Raw genomic sequence first — 19666 nt, 5'->3', positions numbered from 1 at the left:
ACAGTTCACCTTTAAATAGTTGTCATGGTAGTAACTTATAGGGGCTTGAAAGCACACATACAAATGCAACGATCATTTAAAGCATGGAAACACGGATCAGCAATTGTTCCTAAATACATCTACACACATAAATTCATCATATTAAACAGTAAAGCCATTTAGCACACACTGAATACATCCATATATTAGTCAAATCCTACTGACAGCGAGGAGGACGGCCCCTCCTTCAGACTCATTAGCTTTATAAAAAGATGTGGAGAGTTGAAGAAAGAGGTAGGGGATGAGGAGGAGGATGGGGAGAGAAAGAAAGAAGGGGTCTAGGGGGGTCTCTTGGAGAGAGATGAATAGAACAGGCAGACCGGACCATACCATCACATGAGGGGGGTTAAATCTTGAGACTGAAAGTTTGGCTCAGAATGGGTTTTTAGCTCATGAAACACACTGCTATGGTCAAAAAAGAAGGAGAGGTTGATTTAGAGTCTCTCTGAACGGATATTAGCTGTTCTTTCTGCACATGTTCTGATCCCCATCTTCCAGCTGTCTCATCTCCAACGCTCTTGGTGACAACGTGATTTGAAACAAGAGGAACTTTGGAGGACTCACTAATCGCGTCCAACGCTAAAGGTAAAGTTGAACCACAAAGAATGAACTGAAAAATAAATGTTATTCATTGGACCCCTGTTGAAAACACCAGGATAAGTTTTGTTCTGAATGCTGGTTTCCCTACCGGGATTTTTCATTTTTGTTCTGCTGAGCAACATGGCTATGCTGGTCCACCAGCACCAAACCCACACTAACCAGCATAGACCAGCATGGACATTCTTTCAGCAGGGCCGAATCCATTTTATTTTTGCCATGATGTCAGCCATAAAGTACACGGGACAACATAAGCCACGTTTGCATTATTGTATTTTACTTATTCGTGCATATGCTTTGCCTGAAATCACTGACTCATTAACTATTCACAACAAATACCACAACATAGAGTTTGGTGTCAATAAGTTTAAGAAATTTGTACTTTCATTTAGTAAGGAGGCATTAAATTGATCAAAAGTGTCACTAAAGACAAAAATATGTTTAAAATAAATGCTGTTCTTTTGAACTTTCCACTAAAATGCTGTTTTAAACAATGATAATAATAAGAAATGAGTCTTGGGCAGCAAATCAGCATATTAGAATGATTTCTGAAGGATCATGTGTCACGGAAGACTGGAGTAATGATGCTGCAAATTCACAGAAATACCATGAATGACAATGTAAAATATATTGAAACAGAAAACAGTTATTTTGAATTTAAATATTTCACAATATTACTGTTTTCAGACAGCCTTGGTGAACATGAGAGACTTTTAAAAACATAAAAAACGTAAAACTTATGAACGATAGTCTAACAATCAAATCAAGAGACAAAACCTACTACATATCTTACTGTTCTTACAGAAAAGTACTTAAAAATACACTTTAAATTAAATTAAATTTGTATTAGAATATATATATATATATATATATATATATATATATTCTAATACAAATTTAATTATATATATATATATATATATTGCAAGTCGTGTTTTTTCCCCCCAAAGACTAGTGCACCAAGAAAAAGAAGAAGCATAAAAGCGATTCTAGCTGCCTGCTTAAGCAAAGCAAAAATGTGATGATGTGTGCATAAATGCATTTCAGCAGATTTGTACCGCGGTAACTAATGAAGCGTTTCACTAACAATAGTTCTCGTCTGAATGGCCTTTTCAGACTGTTTGTGGCATTTAAGATGAAGAATAATTTCATGTCTCAATGTGTTTTCATCAAAGCAATAAGTCACACTCTGTGTGCTTAGAATTGAACATGCTGACATTTAGGAGCAGATAGGTAGAGTAATTGGTGACTTGGGTGCTACGCTGTGTTTGTGTGTGTTTCAGATGGATTGAGAGTTATTTTAACAGACCCAATTTAGCTTGCAAAAAACCCCAAAAGAAAACCAACTAGCCACATTTCTCATCTGACTGCTCACTTAATGGGGCACCGACATTTTTAATGTCAAATACCATTTCAAATGTGTTTATGGGAGTGATGTAAGCCAGAAAGTACATTAACAGACGTGTATGCTTAGCAAACGCATTCACCTTGTACGTAAATGAACATGTGATGTGGAGGTAATGTGATGGTGATCCAATTACCGATTACAACAGTGTTTAAATTCAACTAACTTGCATACACTGCAAAAAAGAACTTGAGTGTTTAATTGGTCCTTTTCTTTTCATTAAAATAAAATAAAAATAAATGACATTTACTTTAGAAGCCATGCTGTATATGATATAAAAATATTGTGGTGTAGGTGTATTCTGTCTGTTAAAAACTGAAAAATACAGAATGCTGAATGTTGTAAAAAAACAAAACAAACATGTTGTCATAACTTATTGATCATATCATTTTTACAGTGCACTGAAAACATTTCAATATCTTATGCAGCGCTGTTCCTCAAGTGAATTTATCTTGTTTTAAGAATTTTTAGATATTTGACTTTGAACACAACTTTGACAAAAAGTAGTCTTTAACAATGGCTAAAAATACATATATCCAAATGCAAAACCTAATACAAGTAAATTATGTCTGAAAACAATGTTCCCAGCAACTAGAGAATACACAGCCATGTTTATATATGTATATATAGGGGCAGGGCTGTACAGCCATCTAGTGGTTAGGCTACACCATGGTATTACAGATGATCCCCTCTGTGCCACCCCAGCAGAGATTGAATCACCTCACCTGAACGGCCATTATTAGTGATGCAACATTTGGGTCATGCGCATGTCTTTGTATTTTTTGTGTGTGTGTGGGTTTTCTTTGGCTCAAGAAATCCCTGAGCATAGGGGCCTGTGTAGACCTTAATCTGCCCCTGCTGGGTGTGTGTGTGTGTGTGTGTGTGTGTGTGTGTGTGTGTGTGTGTGTGTGTGTGTGTGTGTGTGTGTGTGTGTGTGTGTGTGTGATTTAATGACTAAGAGACTCTTGCTAATCTGCAATCGATATAGTGCAATATAAATCTACTACACTTTGACCTTTCTTGACATTTCTTTACAGAAATCGCTCAGTCATTTTGCTAGTCTTGCAGAGCAGCACCGTGAGCTGCGTGTGTAGAGATGCTAGATGGTGATGACGATAATATGTGTGTACTGTAGGTGTTCAGTCCCGCTACCACAAACCACACTGTGTTTACCTACAGGAAAATGTGCTAAGATGTTGCGCTTTCATTGCTCATTTGAGTATTATCTCAGATGTTTCGAATAAAACATTTTTGTATTAGCCTATTTTATAGTATATTCATATTTAGCTTTTTTCATTTTAGTTTACTTTAAGTCATTTTGTTGTGTAATTTTTATTAGTTTTTGTTTTTATAAATTATTTTATTTAGCTTTAATTTACTTTTATTTCAGTTTTAGTATTCAGTTTTTCAATTCAAACTTTTTTTTCCAGTTAGTATAACATTTATAATTTAAGTTTTTAAGTTTAAGTTTTTACATTTTATTTGATTTCAGCTTTACTTCAATTAGCGAAAATAGTTACGTTTTTGTTAACAATAATGACACTGCTTAAGAGAAATAAATTAGACACAAATGAGACAAATGGTGACATTATCATTACAGAGCTTATGAAATGAGATCATGAGTTTCATAAGAAATCTGAGCACAGCGTGAAGCAGTGTTGTAATCTCGTCCAAAACTTACATGTGTGATTTAGTAGGGTCTTTCTTTAAAAAAAAAAAAAAAAAAAAAAAACCCGTGAGAGTGAAACTTGAATTGTGTAATGATTTGCTTTGACCCATACAAACTCAAAGCGCTTGTTTTCACACAGTTGTTGTGTAGATGTTTTAGGCGTTAGGTTTAAGTGTTCAGTTGCTTGCCGTATCATTGCTGCTTAAAACAAATAATTAAGATATTAAAAAGATTCTTTCTTCTCAAGCGTACACACACGCGCACACACACCTGTTAACCACATCCTGGAACCTTGCATGCGTCTCGTACAAGCATGCATTCACACATTTGCACAAGCCTGAACCCAGAGTGTCATAAAAAACACCTACATCTTCACTATAAATGCACTCCACTTGACCCACATTTAACACTCTAACTCCCAACTCCCGCTTTTCTACAGATCCAGAAACGAAATGGACGCTCCCTTCAATCTGACCCTCTCCAATCTCTCACTTCCCGTCTCCCCGACACCTCCACCTCTGGATCTTCAACAGCCCCTCTTGACCATCATCATCATCGCGTGTCTCTTCGTTGTGTTCGGGGGCTGTGTGATTGTTCTGGCGATGGGCTGCTCAACAGGGGGGTCTTGGGGTGTGGATGGGGACTGTGGCCCGGTGGACGGTCTCTCGGGGGGTCAGACTCCGTCCAGCGAGCCCCAGCTGAAGCTCTGGAAGCGCTTGGGCTCTATGAGGCAGTCGTTCTCCTCCACGCCGGCGTTCAGAAGACCAGTTCAGCCATACGTCGCCCAGAGCCGGAAGCAATCAGGGTCAATGCAGCCCGCAGAGTCAAAGACAAATGACTCCTACACATATATTACTATACCATCTCTGCTGCAGTATGCCACCGAGATTTGAGCTCTGTTGCAAAACCTAGTGAGTCATCTTGCAGTCTCCTGCCTACATAGGTAGCTGCCTTTTAAGTGACTGATTCGAAGTGCACTTCATAGGGAGAAACTCCAGCTACAGGAAACTAGACTGTAGATTCCAAAAATGTTGCTAAGCATAAAAATGCATAACATACAATATTAGATACAATTAGTTTTATTTAGATTTAACTGATTGTATCGAAACTTTCAGGAACTGAAAGAAATGTATGTTTAGAATTGACATTTCTATTAACTTGTCTGCTCAATGCAATGCATTCTGGGATTACCTTTTCCTTTGAGGGATGCATATGATGTTGCCACGGTTATAATTATTAACAAACTAAAACTTAAAGTATTTCAAACATTTTTGTTCATTGAAATAAATCTGAAATCAAGTATAAATATTAGATGAAAAATTAAAACAAATTTGTTTTAGTTGAAAGTTGAAATTACTAATTAAATAAAAACTAAAATTGAACTAAAACTAATATATATATATATACAGTATATATATTCAGTTTTAATTTCAGTTTTAGTACTTATTTATTTCCATTTATTTTGATGCTGCTTCAGAATTTGAAACAGCCAGTATCCATGTTGTTTACATCTGGTCCATGTGTAATAATGCTCTCCATGTGTATTAAAACTTTTTCCAAACTCTATTTGCATCTGAAGTGTTACCTATGATCCCTTAAAATGCTGTCTAGGTAGTCAGCTCACTAGGTTTTGGAAACGAGCTATAGATACAGTACGTACCTCTATACACAATCAGTGTTTTAATGCGAGCATGAGAGCAGACCTTGTAATAAACGGCTATCAGTACTGAAAGAGATCAGGCTGTGGACAGGAAGACAACTCATTTCATTCACCATTAGCTTCAATCGAAACAAGATGTGACTCAACAATCCAACCATATGGTGACAGCTGGACATCGCCAACATCACATCCTTTAAAAGACCTGACTTTCAGCTCTCGGTGTAATGGTTCACAATGAATATTCATAATGAAATTCACATTAATTCGCATCTATGTTTATGTGTACAGTGGCCCCGAGAATATTTGCATACTTGCGTCCTTAAAAATGTCTGAATGTCACCGCATTAGAAACCAAAACAGCGAACCAAGTGGCATTTGTAGAAGTTGTGCTAATTTTTAACTACTGAATAGTATAGGACTATAATATCTCATTTTATCATTTAAAACATCTTTTTGTGAAATATTTTGCTTTAAAAGTAAGCAAGTGTGTTTGTGCCATTTTTAAATCTTATTGTCACTTGGATTAAGGTTTTGATACATGTTTAAGTGTGCTTTAGGTGTCCAAATTATAGGATTTGTTTCTTGCAAACTCAAACAAGATTGGCATATTAACAATTATTTCCCAAACAAAGCTTTAATAACAGTTCAATTCATCTTATTTTTTTCTTTGAAAACAAAAAAACCCCATTTATTTAGTCAACAGAGTTTTAGAACTTTTGAAGAACCGTCATGGTTACCCTGTGGCTTGTGGCAATTGTTGCCAGTCTAGAGAAGGTTACAGCACACTGGAACATGACATCACAGAAAACAACTGGCATGACATGATTCTGCTGCCATGGTTACAGACAAACAAAAACACAACGTAACAAACTTACAACCCCATGCGCTACTTCATAATACCAATATTGAAAACATGTTTTGTTGTTGTTAATTTTTTTTTTATATATATTCATGAGCATAGTTTTCATATAGAACAGTGAATTGTGAATATGTGCATGTGTACCTGTAATATACTGGTTCCTCTTGATATGTTCTCCAGGACGCTGGTCTCATAGCTGTTCTGGAGGAATATAGGCCTGTTGTCATTGACGTCCAGCACCTCCACATATACTGTAGCTGTGCCTGTTCTCCGTCCTCCTGCTGGACCATTATCTACAGGAAAACCATCAACAGTCTGGACAATACGGCTAGGAAATGCTACTCTCAGTACAAATAAAATACAGCACAAGTTCAAGGTTGACCGATTTCTCTGACATTTCCAGTCATTTAGGATTATTGGATAAGGATTTTTACAAAGACTGAGCTGGAACTTGAAACAAAGCATACTTAAAATAATATTTTCTAGATTCTAATTTATATTATATACATTCTAATTTGCATTATAGCTAATAGTTACAGGTTTTTCATGACCATGGGAACACTGATAGCAACATAAAAATGCACAATAAAGCCCTATGACTAATATCTTCACTGGTGTTGCATGGTAATACTAGTCATTTTTAAATAACCAATAGTTGTGCTAAGCAACAGAAACATGACTGTGCTAAAAAAAAACCCACCCTTGACAGTTTTTGCCTACCACATTTACTTGTATTGGTGTACAATGTGTTGCAAAAATATGAAATATATATATACACATTTACATGTATTCATTTAGCAGTTATATACAACACTTATATATATACTTATATATATACTTATGCAATTCTGACTTTATAACTATCAATTATATATATATATATATATATATATAAAAATTATTATTATGAAAAATATTATTTAATGTAATTGCGAGCTATAAAGTCATAATTCTTGTGTGTATATATATATATATATATTTATTTTTATGTAAAATGACTTGCAAGAGTGTTTTTATTTAAGTTCAATAAGTACTTAAGTTTAGATAAGTACAATGATGAACTTCTCAGTATGGAAAAAAGTGGGCAGCGTATTTTCATAGAAGCTCATCGAACTGGTATTAGAACAGCTGGCGTATTTCTGAAAGCTGCACAACTCAAACAGGAAACCACAACACTTCTTTCAATTCAATGTCATTTATACAGGAAACTGCAAAAGATCATACCACATATGCATGCACACATGCATAACCAGTTGTTTTAACACCTTTATGAAACTCACCAATCGCTTCAATCACCAGGCTGTACGAGCCCTGAGTCTCCCGATCCAGACCCACCACGGTTCGTACCACACCGGTCCGGAAGCCCACGCTAAACTTCCCATCTTGGTTCCCTCCTATTGGGACACATAAACATAGGCTGAGAAATAACAAATCACGGCTCTGTCCCAAACCCTAGTGTGCTTGACTGATTTTGAATGTGCTACCTGTGTTGTCACACTAATACACAATTGATTTCAATGGAGTTTGAGATTAGCATGTTGTTACATATTGGTACATATTTGACATTGTTGCAGCACCTCTCTGTCAGTAACACTCTGTTCAGTTCCTGTCTCTATGAAGCCCCTCCTTCCGAAAAGCACAATGTGCTCTGATTGGACCAGTGTGTTGTGATTGGTCAACCGCTTCAAGTGTGTTTGGGAAATGTCACACCGCTTACCATAAGCGCAAGTTTTTAACCCCCTGAGGTCGACGGTATCGCCGGCGATACCAGCTCGCTTTTTTTTTATCAGTGTAAAAGAAACTCATGAATACTCTGTTGACTTTGATTTTCCATAGGAGTTCCATACATCAATCGATTCTGTTAAATGTGTATTATTTTTGTGTATACTCACAATAAAAACATAGTGTTGTGCTTTTCGACAAATAAAGAAAAATAAACACGAAGCGAGTTCTGCCTTCTCTCTGTCCGTGTAGTCCATTCTGAAACGCGTCCGAAAATGAACCATAACTCAGTGAATACTTCTCACACATACACGTGATATATGTCTTTATGAAGCTTGAAATCTCTTCTTTTAAATGAAGTAATTTATATAAAAAACAAATATTCTCATCTTGTGAAATCTGTATTAAAAGAGAGCGATTCCAGTCGACCTAATTAGAGCTAATTCAAATGTAATGTGACTTCGCCCACGGAGAGCGCACGCTATTCAAACGCAAATGGCTGAGGTAATCCGCGCAATCCTGTGAACGCCCCCATCAGCTCGAGAAAACCAAAACAAAAGTTTATTCAGAACATTACTTGCTTACACCGTCTTGCAGCGCTGTGAGGAATAATGAGGAATACGAGCTGAGGAATACTAGTAAGTTTTCCTTCTCCGGTTTCTGTTTATTGACAAATGAACGGCATGCGCTCTGTTTTTTCTCCATTATGGACGCGAGCTCTAAAAAAAAAAACACTAAAAGACTTTCAAACTTTCACAGAGACCTCAAAACAGAAAGTACAAATCCTTTCTTTAAAACGAATTTCGTTTTGAATCAATTGTATCTTAATTTTAATAATTTGTTCATTAACAACTTTCCTGGATTTAAAGTAAATAAGCCTATCGTCAACGAATGATGATGTTTTAGCAAACTGTATTGCTATACTGAGATGAGTAAAAATCGACTGAAATATGTTGAAATAAAATGTTGGCTATTTGTATAAGCAACGTAAACTGCAAATTAACATTTATATGCCCTAATATTTCATGAAAACAACTTTACAGTCAGGCGAAATATGAAAGACAACATTTTGTTTAGTAGATTTGGGTACAGTTTTTACTGTAGAATATACTGCCTCATCAAATAAGCTTTTGTTTAGCAATTTCTATATATAAAATAGCCTAATATTTTTGTCAAAAATAAAGTCATCAACTAAGATGTTAGCTGTTCCAATGTTGGCTATATTCAAAGTAATGAATACATAGATAAAATGTAGGCCTATAATCTTTCTTTTTTTTTTACAAAGAAAGAGTACACTTGAAATATTGTTGAAATTGTAATTATTGTTGTAATTGTAACCTTTTTAATAAAATAGCACAACATATGTACAAGATAGATGTAAGCAAAATCTTAAATGGTCAATATAAGTCTTCTTCTAAATATCTTTTGTCCTTGTATTGTGGCTCAGCCAGTTTCACACCTGTGTGAATGGCTCATTATTATGCAGAGTGGGTGGTAATTCAGGTGAAAACCACTCCTCGTTCACGCCCCCCTCGCATATTGGCTTTCCAAGCAAAACCTGTTTTACATCAATTTAAATCAATGTATGGTTTTATTTGAACGATAAAGCAAGACTATTTTCACATAATTTTGAAGAAAAAACTATAGGCGACGACATCCATGGGTCAAAAGTCTTATTGACACATATTTACTATGTGTTTTGTGGCCTTATTTCAGAAATTTTAGTTTTTAGTTTTTTCAATATCCACGCATAAACATTATTCTCTCAAAAATTAAAACATGTACATACACGTGGCTCACATATTATGGTAGCCCTGTTTGTGCTTTATAGAGTGAATTTACACCTTTGCCATTAATATGTTTATAAGCAACTGAAAAAAGCACAAATGTCAGGGCATGTCAGAACATCTCAAGGGCCCAGAAAACCGCTCAGACTCCAGAGGGTTAACACACTACTAACGCAACTCAACCTGGCCCCGCCCCTTTGTTTTGCGTATGCCTTGGGCAGGGATTATTTAAATTAGGAATATTGTGGCGTGTTTGTTCCCAGAATAAAACTCAAGACTACAATGGAGGTGTTTCAGGGAGTTCAGAAACTGTTCAGAAACTTTGTGCTTTGGAACTTTGCAGACCTTTTTCATGCTCAACCAGCACATTACAAACTAAAGAAAGTTATCACTTTTCACTTTTCACAATTGAATGAGCTTCATCCGTCTTCTTGTGACTGAGCACAATGCTGTGCTCAATACGTTGGCCTAGGGTATATTTAGAAACTGGAATGCTGTGTTGTTAAGGCTATGATGCCTTAGCCTTAGCTTCACATTTGCTGAAAGCGAGTCACTGTGGGTCATAGCAGACCCAGCCAAAGTCCCACAGTAGGGCTGCACGATTAACCTTTATCGCATCGATATTGAGGTTTTAACTCCCGCAATAACCTAACCTCAGGAGTCTGAGGTTTTTTCCCCCGCCTCTGACATTTGAGTGACAAACCTATTAGCCAATCAAAATGGTCGAATCTCGCGTTCCTGGCTTGCTGGCCAATTAGAAATGGCAATGGAAAGTTACAAGGTTGTATGCAGTGCACCGTATTTCTGTCAGCAGCAAAGCAGCTAACACACAACGTGTACCTCGAATTGTGCCAATAGAAAAAGCTTGTAACTGCGCAGAAATGGCCGAAATATGCGACCATTTTTTGAGAATGTGCGAGTTAAAATTTTATGTGGTCGCATTTGTGCGAGTGCATGGTCATGTAGCCTACTAAGTTAAATTCACGCATGAATTTTCTGCATTGAACTTGTTTAAGCGCCCGCCAAAGTGAATTTTTGTCCCGTCAAAGTATTATTTGATCGGTGAGTAATGTAGATGAACTGCTGCGCTTGTGAGTGACAGGGCGCATGTTTAACAGAACGAGCAGAGAGAGAGCCGGTCGCGCGCGCGCGCATTCTCTCTCTCTCTCTCTCTCTCTTCGGAGCCTGGCGAAAGTGTAAACAAGACTTCACCGTCTCCAAACTAAGCGCTGTCTTGCTCTCCTCTCCCTCGCACAAAATAAATCGACACGGTGGTAAAAGGTCGGAAGACCAAAGTTTCATGTGGATCATTCGGAGATTTTTTTCCCCCCTGAATTACCGCTGGGTGTGAATTGTGCTATATAAATTGAACTGAAAAGCGTTCCGGACATTTAACTGACAAAAAAAAAAAAACTCTTTAATTAAACGAAAAAAATATCCAGTGATGAAATGTTTTCTGTGTTGACAGAAATCTTGGATGTCCATGTCCTAACTGCTGGGATAATCACACAACGCGCATGACACGTCCAATTCGCGAACTAATGACTCCTTTGAACCGATTCATTTTAATGAATGGTTAAAACAACTGATCTTTCCAACAGTGAACTCAGGAGACGTCTGAATCGGTGTATAACTAATCAGTAACACTTTACAATAAGGTTATATTTATTACATAAATTACATAAAAAGTACAGTTTTAAGCTTTAAAATAAATAAAACCAAAAAAATCGAAAATCGCACCGCAATCGCAATATTTGTCAGAAAAACCGCAATTAGGTTTTTTCTCAAAATCGTGCAGCCCTATCCCACAGTGTTGCTCCATCAGCACAAACTCATTCGCACCCTCTGATCTGTGACCTTCTGCACTCTGACCTGTGATAAAATAGCTGAGCTCTGCGTTAAGACCCGCGTCATTGTCTGTGCAGGTCAGTCTGACCAGCACATAATCACGGGGCACGCTCTCATCCAAAGATACGTTATAAACACTGGGAACGAAGGTTGGCGTCTCATCATTCATGTCCAAAACTGCACAGAAAGAGAGATACACACAATAACATAATTCAGCATTTGCTCTTGAACACAAGGTATTGACAGCTGGACAGTGATTAGTCCTCCTGCTCTGTACCTGTGATAGTGAGAGTGCTGGTGGATGTTCGTGGAAACTGGCCTGCGTCATACGCAATAATTCTCAGATAATACTGGCCAATCTGCTCGCGGTCCAGCACTGCTGTGGAAACCAGGATTCCTGTGGTGATGTTGAGTCTGAAGTCCAGCCGCGGCATCCCCATCTGAAGCGCCATGGTAACCGCGCCGTTGTCACCTTCATCAGGGTCCTGCACCTGCACCTGAGGGAGGAAACCAGCAGGGGGCAGAAGAGCACAGGACAGTTTTATTACAAGAAATTCATTAGACCTCAACATTGAATCAAAGATGACCAGAGAATTGGTACAAGATAATTCATGATAGCAACATGCTAATTAATGCTAGCAATGTGCTAGTAAAACATGCTAGCAACGTGCTAAAACATGTTAAAAACAGTAGCAGCATGCTAATTAATGCTAACAATGTGTTAAAACATGCTAGCATAATGCTTATTAATGCTAGCAAAGTGTGAAAAAATGGTAGCAACATGTTAAATCATTCTAGCAACGTGCTAAAACATGTTAGCAACATGTTCAATCATATTAGGTAGCAATGTGCAAAAACATGCTAATTCATGCTAGCAACGTGTTAATTCATGTTAACAATGTGTTAAAACATACTAGCAGGATGCTAATTCATGTGTTAGCAATGTGTTAAAACATACTAGCAACAAACTAAAACACGTTAACAATGTGTTAAAACATACAAGCAACATGTTAAAACAATCTAACAATATGCTAAAACATGCTAGCAACATTTAGTGTTTTGGTAATTCATGCTAGTAACATGCTAAAATGCTTGGAACATGTTGATTCATGCTAGCAATGTATTAAAACATGTCAGCAAAATGTAAAATAACGCTGGACACTTGCCAAGACATGCTAACAACATGCTAAATCATGCTAGGAAGCTTTAGGCTTTGTCAAGCCAACATTTTTCCAAAAGTTTAAGTTTTTCCCAACGAACTTTACTTTCTAGTAATTATCCATGTTAAAAACAGTTGTGCTGCTTAATATGTTTGTGGATACCATGATGCATTTTCAGGGCTGGCAACTTTTGAGTTTAGCTTGGAGTGAGAATTATGGAAATGAAGATATTATTATTAAAATAACAACACAAATTAAATAAGATGCGTTTTTTATCATGATAACAACACAACATCATATTTTAATGATATAGGCCTAAGTAAAATTATAATAAATATGTAATATAGTTCACATATTTAGCAAAATAGGCAACTCCTCTCTATAGCTAAACTAACCAACTAGCCAACTTGTGCTATGCTCATTAAAGGGCTTTTTTCTGAGGTGAATGTTATGTGACAGGCTATTGTTCTCCAGCTGTTTTATTGACCTCTTTCCGCAGGTGAAAAACACTGATTGATCGATATTATGTATGATGCATACATTTCAGTAAGTTGTAATGTATCTTTCAACATACCTGTTCATTCGTGTTTATTTACTTAGAGTAAGAGATGATCGGTTCACGTGCCACATGAGCTGAGGCGCTACAGCGGTCTGTCACATCACATTTACAAGCGCCAAAACAGTATTTATTGTTTGCATTTCGTAATAAAATTGACAGAATCTGAGAGCTGAGAATTTGTTTCATATGAAAAGAGTAACCAGCTCTGTATTGTCTGTCGGTGTCAGTGTCCTCTTTGCTTATCTATTTTTTTCTGTGTGAGAAAATGGGTGTGTGGCGTGAGAGCGTGTGTAAAGTGTCAATTGTGTGAGTCTCATGCTCAATGCGTCAGAGTTGGCAGCAATTTTCCCAACGTAGTTATCAAAATGTCAAATCTGCTCATTTTCATACAGTGAAAATGCCTGGTGATTACTGTCTGTCAAATTCAGTTGCAATTATTGCTTGGTTTATTTAAAATATATATTTCAAATGAGGATATTAACCCGGGCCAGCATACTAAAATGAAATGATTGTTGAATATTTAATCAGTGAACTTTCATTCCCAGTGGATCAATCAAATGCTAACCCTGAACACAGACGATCCAATAGGAAGCCCCTCTGGTACTTCAGCAACAAATGGGAGGTTGAGAAAGGCAGGATCGTTGTCATTGAGGTCCAGGAGGTTCACATACACCGTAGCGCTGGCTGAAGAGCGCAGTGGAGGTGTCCCACCTGAGGAGGGCAGCACAACAAAGAGAATACTCACATGTGGCATCACTTATCTGAGTTTTCTGTAGTCATTAGATCCACTGAGGGGGAAGGAATTCTTTAAAGAAATATCAGTTTATATTGTCAAACACAACTAACAGAGGGAGAAAGACAAATTGTGAGAAGGCAGACAAAACAAAGGATGTGTTTGGAAAGGAGTAACACCTTACTAAGTGAATACCGCACGGTATACACTGCATACTATTTTTATAGTAAGTGAAAAAGAATTAGGCAATGATCAACATTTGATATATAATATTGTGATTATAAAAAACAGCACATGGATATCTTGGAAGTAATGAATTTTGGAAAAATTAAATGATCTTTTAAATCTGATTTCATTCAGTTTGTGAAAGGTCAAGTTTTTTAAAGAAGTCTCTTACGCTCAATTAAATCTCTTAAATATTTTTACAATTTAAAATAACTGTTTCTATTTAAATATATTTTATAATGCAATTTATTCCTGTGATGACAGAGCTGAATTTTTAGCATCATTACTCCAGTCTTAATGTATCACATTTTATTTTTCAGGATTATATGATGAATAGAAAGCTCAAAAGAACAGCATTTATTTGACATAGAAATCTTTTTGTAGCGTTATAAATGTCTTCACTGTCAAATATGTTTAATGCATGAATAATTCATAAAGTATTAACTTTAGAACTGTAGTGTGTCCAAAGTTTACATACTGTGCACAACATACAAACTTTATACTGGAGATATGGGAAGACTGGTGTGTTAGCATGATTTAAAGACATTGAAGGTTGGCGACTGTAAAACTAGCTTTATTGTGGCCTCAGAGAGAGAGAGAGGCATTATGGGACAGCTGAGAGTTGCTTACGGTCGATAGCAGAGACAATGATGGTCCTCATAAGCTGTGCGGACCGGGCGTTTTGACTCTCTCTGTCCAGCACAGCTCCACTGGTGCGGATCTTCCCAGTGTTGCGGTTGATGGTGTAGAAGGGGTTCTCTGGATTTATGGAATAAACCACCGTCCCATTATCACCATAATCAGGGTCCACTGCTAATATCTGCAAAGAGAAAAATAAAAAATGAGTCACAAAACAGAGTTCCAAGGTGCAGAAATTAAATCACACCAATCATCTCCCCACAGAATGGCATGATGGGAGATTTATGCATGGGGCATAACTATAAAACCCTGGCTGTTATTTTTTTTAAAAGAGCCAATCAATTATTCACAGTGCTGGTGCAGAAAGCACTGAAAATCACTTAATTGGTCATTAGAGAACAAAGGTTCTGTAAGTCTTTAATTATTAAAACAGGAAGGACCAGACGACTGTGTTCTTCATTGATTCGAGGGAGTTTAAACGGGTGATGAATGGCATGGGTCTAATGTAAACTTTATCTAATTGAATTGAACTCTGAGGGATTTTATTTTACACACCCAAAGTTTATTCAGGCATGTTTACAGATCAAGTTGATGTGTGTGATTTTGCGATGTTAAAATATGTTGTCCTGCAGTCATTTGTATGCCTTGCAGAAAGTCCTCAATACTTTTTTCATATGAAATAACACAGGGCCTTGTCCCTGGCTGTCAAGCTTCAAAAATGATAAAAACCATAACCATCATATATCACATATCATAAAAGTAGTCCATGTGATCTGTGTTCATAGTCTTCTGAGGTCACATGATAGCTTTGTGTGAAAAACGGGTAAAAAATTAAACTGTTATTCAACGAAAATCATCTGCTGTGTCCCGATGCCACAATAATATTAAGCAGCACAACTGTTTTCAACATGTTATGATAATAAGAAATGTTTCTTGAGCAGCAAATTAGCATATTAGATTGATTTCTGAAGGATCATGTGACTGAAGACTGAAGTAATGATGCTGAAAATCCAGCTTTGACATCACAGGAATAAATTACTTTTTAAAATATACTGAAATAGAAAACAGTTCATTTAAATTGTAAAATTATTTCACAATATTCATGTTTTTACTGTATTTTGGATCAAATAAATGCAGCCTTGGTGAGCATAAGAGACTTCCTTCAAAAACATGAAAAAACCTTACCAACCCCAAGCATTCCTGTATGCTGCACGGAAAATAATAACTTGGGAATTCTGTAAATCATCAGATAAAGGAGTCTTAAATGACATGATAGTGAGTACATGATACTGATTAGATCACACAATGCCACTGTTTTGACTGGTAAATAGACTGATTGTGGAAGTCTAGACCAGAGTGTGGAAGTCAAAAGCTTTAAAACATTTGGTTTTTACATCCACTGCTCTGTGATTAAAATTATCCATCCATTTCTTCCTTTGTTCTGTTTCATCTCTCTCTCCTGCACAGTGTCCAGCAGGGTAATCAAGTATGCACTTGACTCTGGGCTACATTTTAATTAGTCATCGGAACCTCCTAATGAAGTTCAGTCCTGGCCTGTTAATTAAAGGGCAATTAGTGGCATATTTATCCAAAGACAGAGCCACTATAAAACACTAAAACATTTACAAGCAGAGTTAAAGGTCTTTAAAGGCCTGACCACATTTAACTAGAACACCCACATCTCAAATTCAATAGTTTTTTCCAACAGTATCAGTTCCATCAGTTCGCTTTTTCCTCAGATGCCACGTTCACAGATATAGCTCACAGTTTAGATAGTCTGATTTATACTGCATGCAAATTTTAAAAGATCTGGCTTAAATTGTTGCACAAAATGTGTTTACAAGGCTGAAATATATCACAAGCCACTTTATTAGCTACACCTATTCAACTGCTCATTAACGCAAATATCTATTCAGCCACTCACATGGCAGCAACTCAATGCATTTAGGCATGTAGACATAGTCAGGACGATCTGCTGATGTTCAAACGGAGCATCAGAAGGGGGAAGAAAGATGATTTAAGTGACTGACTTTGAGCGTGGCATTGTTGTTGGTGCCAGACGGGCTGGTCTGAGTATTTCAGAAACCTCTGAACTACTGGGATTTTCATGCACAACCATCTCTAGAGTTTACAGAGAATGGTCCAAAAAAGAGAAAATATGCAGTGAGCAGCAGTTCTGTGGGTGAAAATGCCTTGTTGATGTCAGGGGTCAGAGGAGAAAATCCAGACTGGTTCAGCTGATAGAAAGGCAACAGTAACTCAACTAAGCACTTGTTAAAACCGAGGTCTGCAGAAGAACATCTCAGAACGCTCAACACATCAAACCTTGATACAGAAGCAAAAAACACATCGCGTGCCACTCCTGTCAGATAAGAACAGGAAACTGAAGCCACAGTTCACACAGGCTCACCAACACTGGACAATAGAAGACTGCGAAAACGTAGCCTGATCTGATGACTCTCGATTTTTTGCTGCAACATTCAGATGGTAGGGTCAGAATTTGGTATAAAACCCATCCTGCCTTGTATCAGTGGTTCAGGCTGCTGCTGGTGTAATGGTGTGGAGGATATTTTCTTGCCACACTTTTTGCCAACTGAGCATCGGTTTTAATGCCATAGCCTACCTGAGTATCGTTGCTGAACATGTCCATCTCTTTATGACCACGTCTTCTGATGGCTACTTCCAGCAGGATAACACAACATATCACAAAGCTCAAATCATCTCAAACTGGTTTCTTGAACGAACATGACAATGCCTTCACTATTCTCAAATGGCCTCCACAGTCACCAGATCTCAATCCAATAGAGCACCTTTGGGATGTGCTGGAACGGGAGATTCACATCATGGATGTGCAGCCACAACTGTGTGATGGTATCATGTCAATGTGGACCAAAATCTCTGAGTAATGTTTCCAGAACCTTGTTGAATCCATGCCACAAATATGGTTTGTTTACTTCCTCTTTTCTCTTTTGACTCTTTTTTTGTTGAAAACTTTTGATGTTTTCTCTCTTTCTTTCTCTCTCTCTCTCTCTCTCTCTCTCTGTGTCAGGAGCTACGGTGTTGTTTGTGAATGCCACCGATCTGGACGCCTCTCGAGAATTTGGACAGGCCTCTCTCATCTATTCCCTGCAGGGCAGCTCACAGTTCAGACTCAACACGCGTTCAGGTGGGCAACGTCACACACGCTCACACCTGCCCTTTAACCTTTTAACCTTTTTTGGTTCCCATGAGGAAAGTTCTGAAAGCAAAAGGGGGTCCAAGCTGGTACTAGCAAGGAGTACCTACTGTAATAAAGTGGCCAGTGAGTGTAAAGTAGGCTATTCTTGCCCAGAATATTCTGTAATCTGGACGAGTATTTCAAGTGCTTTTTACAATTTATGCTATTGCAAAGCAGCTTTACAGAAATGGATGCCTTATGTCTTACAATTCCCCATGGAGAAGTCAAAGGCGACACTTCTATGGCAACAGCCAAAGGTCTGGCTTATTGAGACTGTGAAGTTTAGTGGCAGATAAATCTGAAATCATTGATACCACAGTAAAGTTAATAAAGTGTGCAACAAAGTAATAGTTTACTCAAATAATGACACAGCAGTCAACACCAAAACAATAGCAGAAATCATATCTAGTGGTCAGAATTTCAGTCCAACCAAAAGTACAAATGTAATATTTTATATAGCTGTGCTTGTTGGATATTTGATTTACTAATTGCCTCAAACAAAAACCTTAAACATCTTTAAAAAGATATGATGCCATGAAACTAGTAAACTTTGGCAAATCCAACTGACTTGTTCTTCTTGAAAAGTGTGTAATTTATTTGTACACTCTAAGGAAAAAAGGGTCAATGGGGTTCTATGTAGAAGCCTAGGGTTCTTGACTCGATTTTAAATACAAAACCTTTATGACAAAGAGGTTCTATATAAGGAGAAATGTCTTAAATGAATGCATAATACTTAAATGTTTAACAGGTTATTTCAATTTCTTCTAGTCATAAAGTATGTTTACGAGCTGTTTGATTCATAAAATGTAATCAAAATAAAACATGAATTAAAAGAAAATTTATTAAAACTAAATCCATAAAATGATCCCATGATGGGAACCACTAAAAGGTTCGCTAAAAGAACCCTTTCTTCAAAGAGTATAGGTTCCAGAGCCAGACATAACAACACTAATCCAACGGGATGAGTTAGTCATGAAAACAGTTCCGTTTGGTGCCACGAGTGGCACATAAATCAAACACTTCACCTTTAAATGAGCTCTTTGTAGCAGTCTGGGAAACTGGTAAACAAGATGTTGCTTCCTGGTGGACTGATAACTTTGTGAACCATGACTCGTGGAAATACATTAAAGCTAATCCGTCATATTGGAGTTTTAGATGTTGGAAACCTCTAGCTAACTTATGAATGGTCCCTGGGAGTGCCTTCTGAGACTGAAAGTAGAGATGGCATGACTGACATTAACATATGAACTAATTTATTCATTCACCAAAGGAGGAAAAACCCCTCAAGATGGGACTTCACATACTTCAAGCAAAAGAATAATAGGAGCATATAGGAGCTCCATAAAATGTTCCAAGGACACCGGGGTGAGAGCCCACTTTGAATTCAGCTGCAAAACTCCAGCCGATCAAAGACTGGGACAGAGAGGTTTTCTCCAGACGGAGAGGAGATGGAAACTTGCTCCTCTGGGTACTGGGGGGATTTGACTCAGAGAGAAACTATAAGATATTATTACTCATAAAATCAATAGCACTAACCATGTTTACCT

The 19666-nt window shown here is 37.3% G+C and overlaps 1 protein-coding gene across 1 annotated transcript in view; it reads right to left on the bottom strand.

Moving 5' to 3' along the window:
- Positions 1 to 19666, bottom strand: part of cdh23 (cadherin-related 23) — a 259561-nt gene that overhangs the window by 43180 nt on the left and 196715 nt on the right. The window contains exons 22-27 of the mRNA XM_081350472.1: positions 14894 to 15083; positions 13871 to 14016; positions 11864 to 12083; positions 11611 to 11763; positions 7510 to 7623; positions 6374 to 6522 (exon numbers count right to left, since the gene is read on the bottom strand). Of these exons, the coding sequence (XP_081206598.1) occupies positions 6374 to 6522; positions 7510 to 7623; positions 11611 to 11763; positions 11864 to 12083; positions 13871 to 14016; positions 14894 to 15083 (972 nt within the window). The remainder of the gene's footprint in view (positions 1 to 6373; positions 6523 to 7509; positions 7624 to 11610; positions 11764 to 11863; positions 12084 to 13870; positions 14017 to 14893; positions 15084 to 19666) is intronic.

This window comes from Scardinius erythrophthalmus (assembly GCF_964197995.2).
Source record: "Scardinius erythrophthalmus genome assembly, chromosome: 21".
Classification (NCBI taxonomy): Eukaryota; Metazoa; Chordata; class Actinopteri; order Cypriniformes; family Leuciscidae; genus Scardinius; species Scardinius erythrophthalmus.
This window is presented reverse-complemented; position numbering and strand designations above follow the sequence as displayed.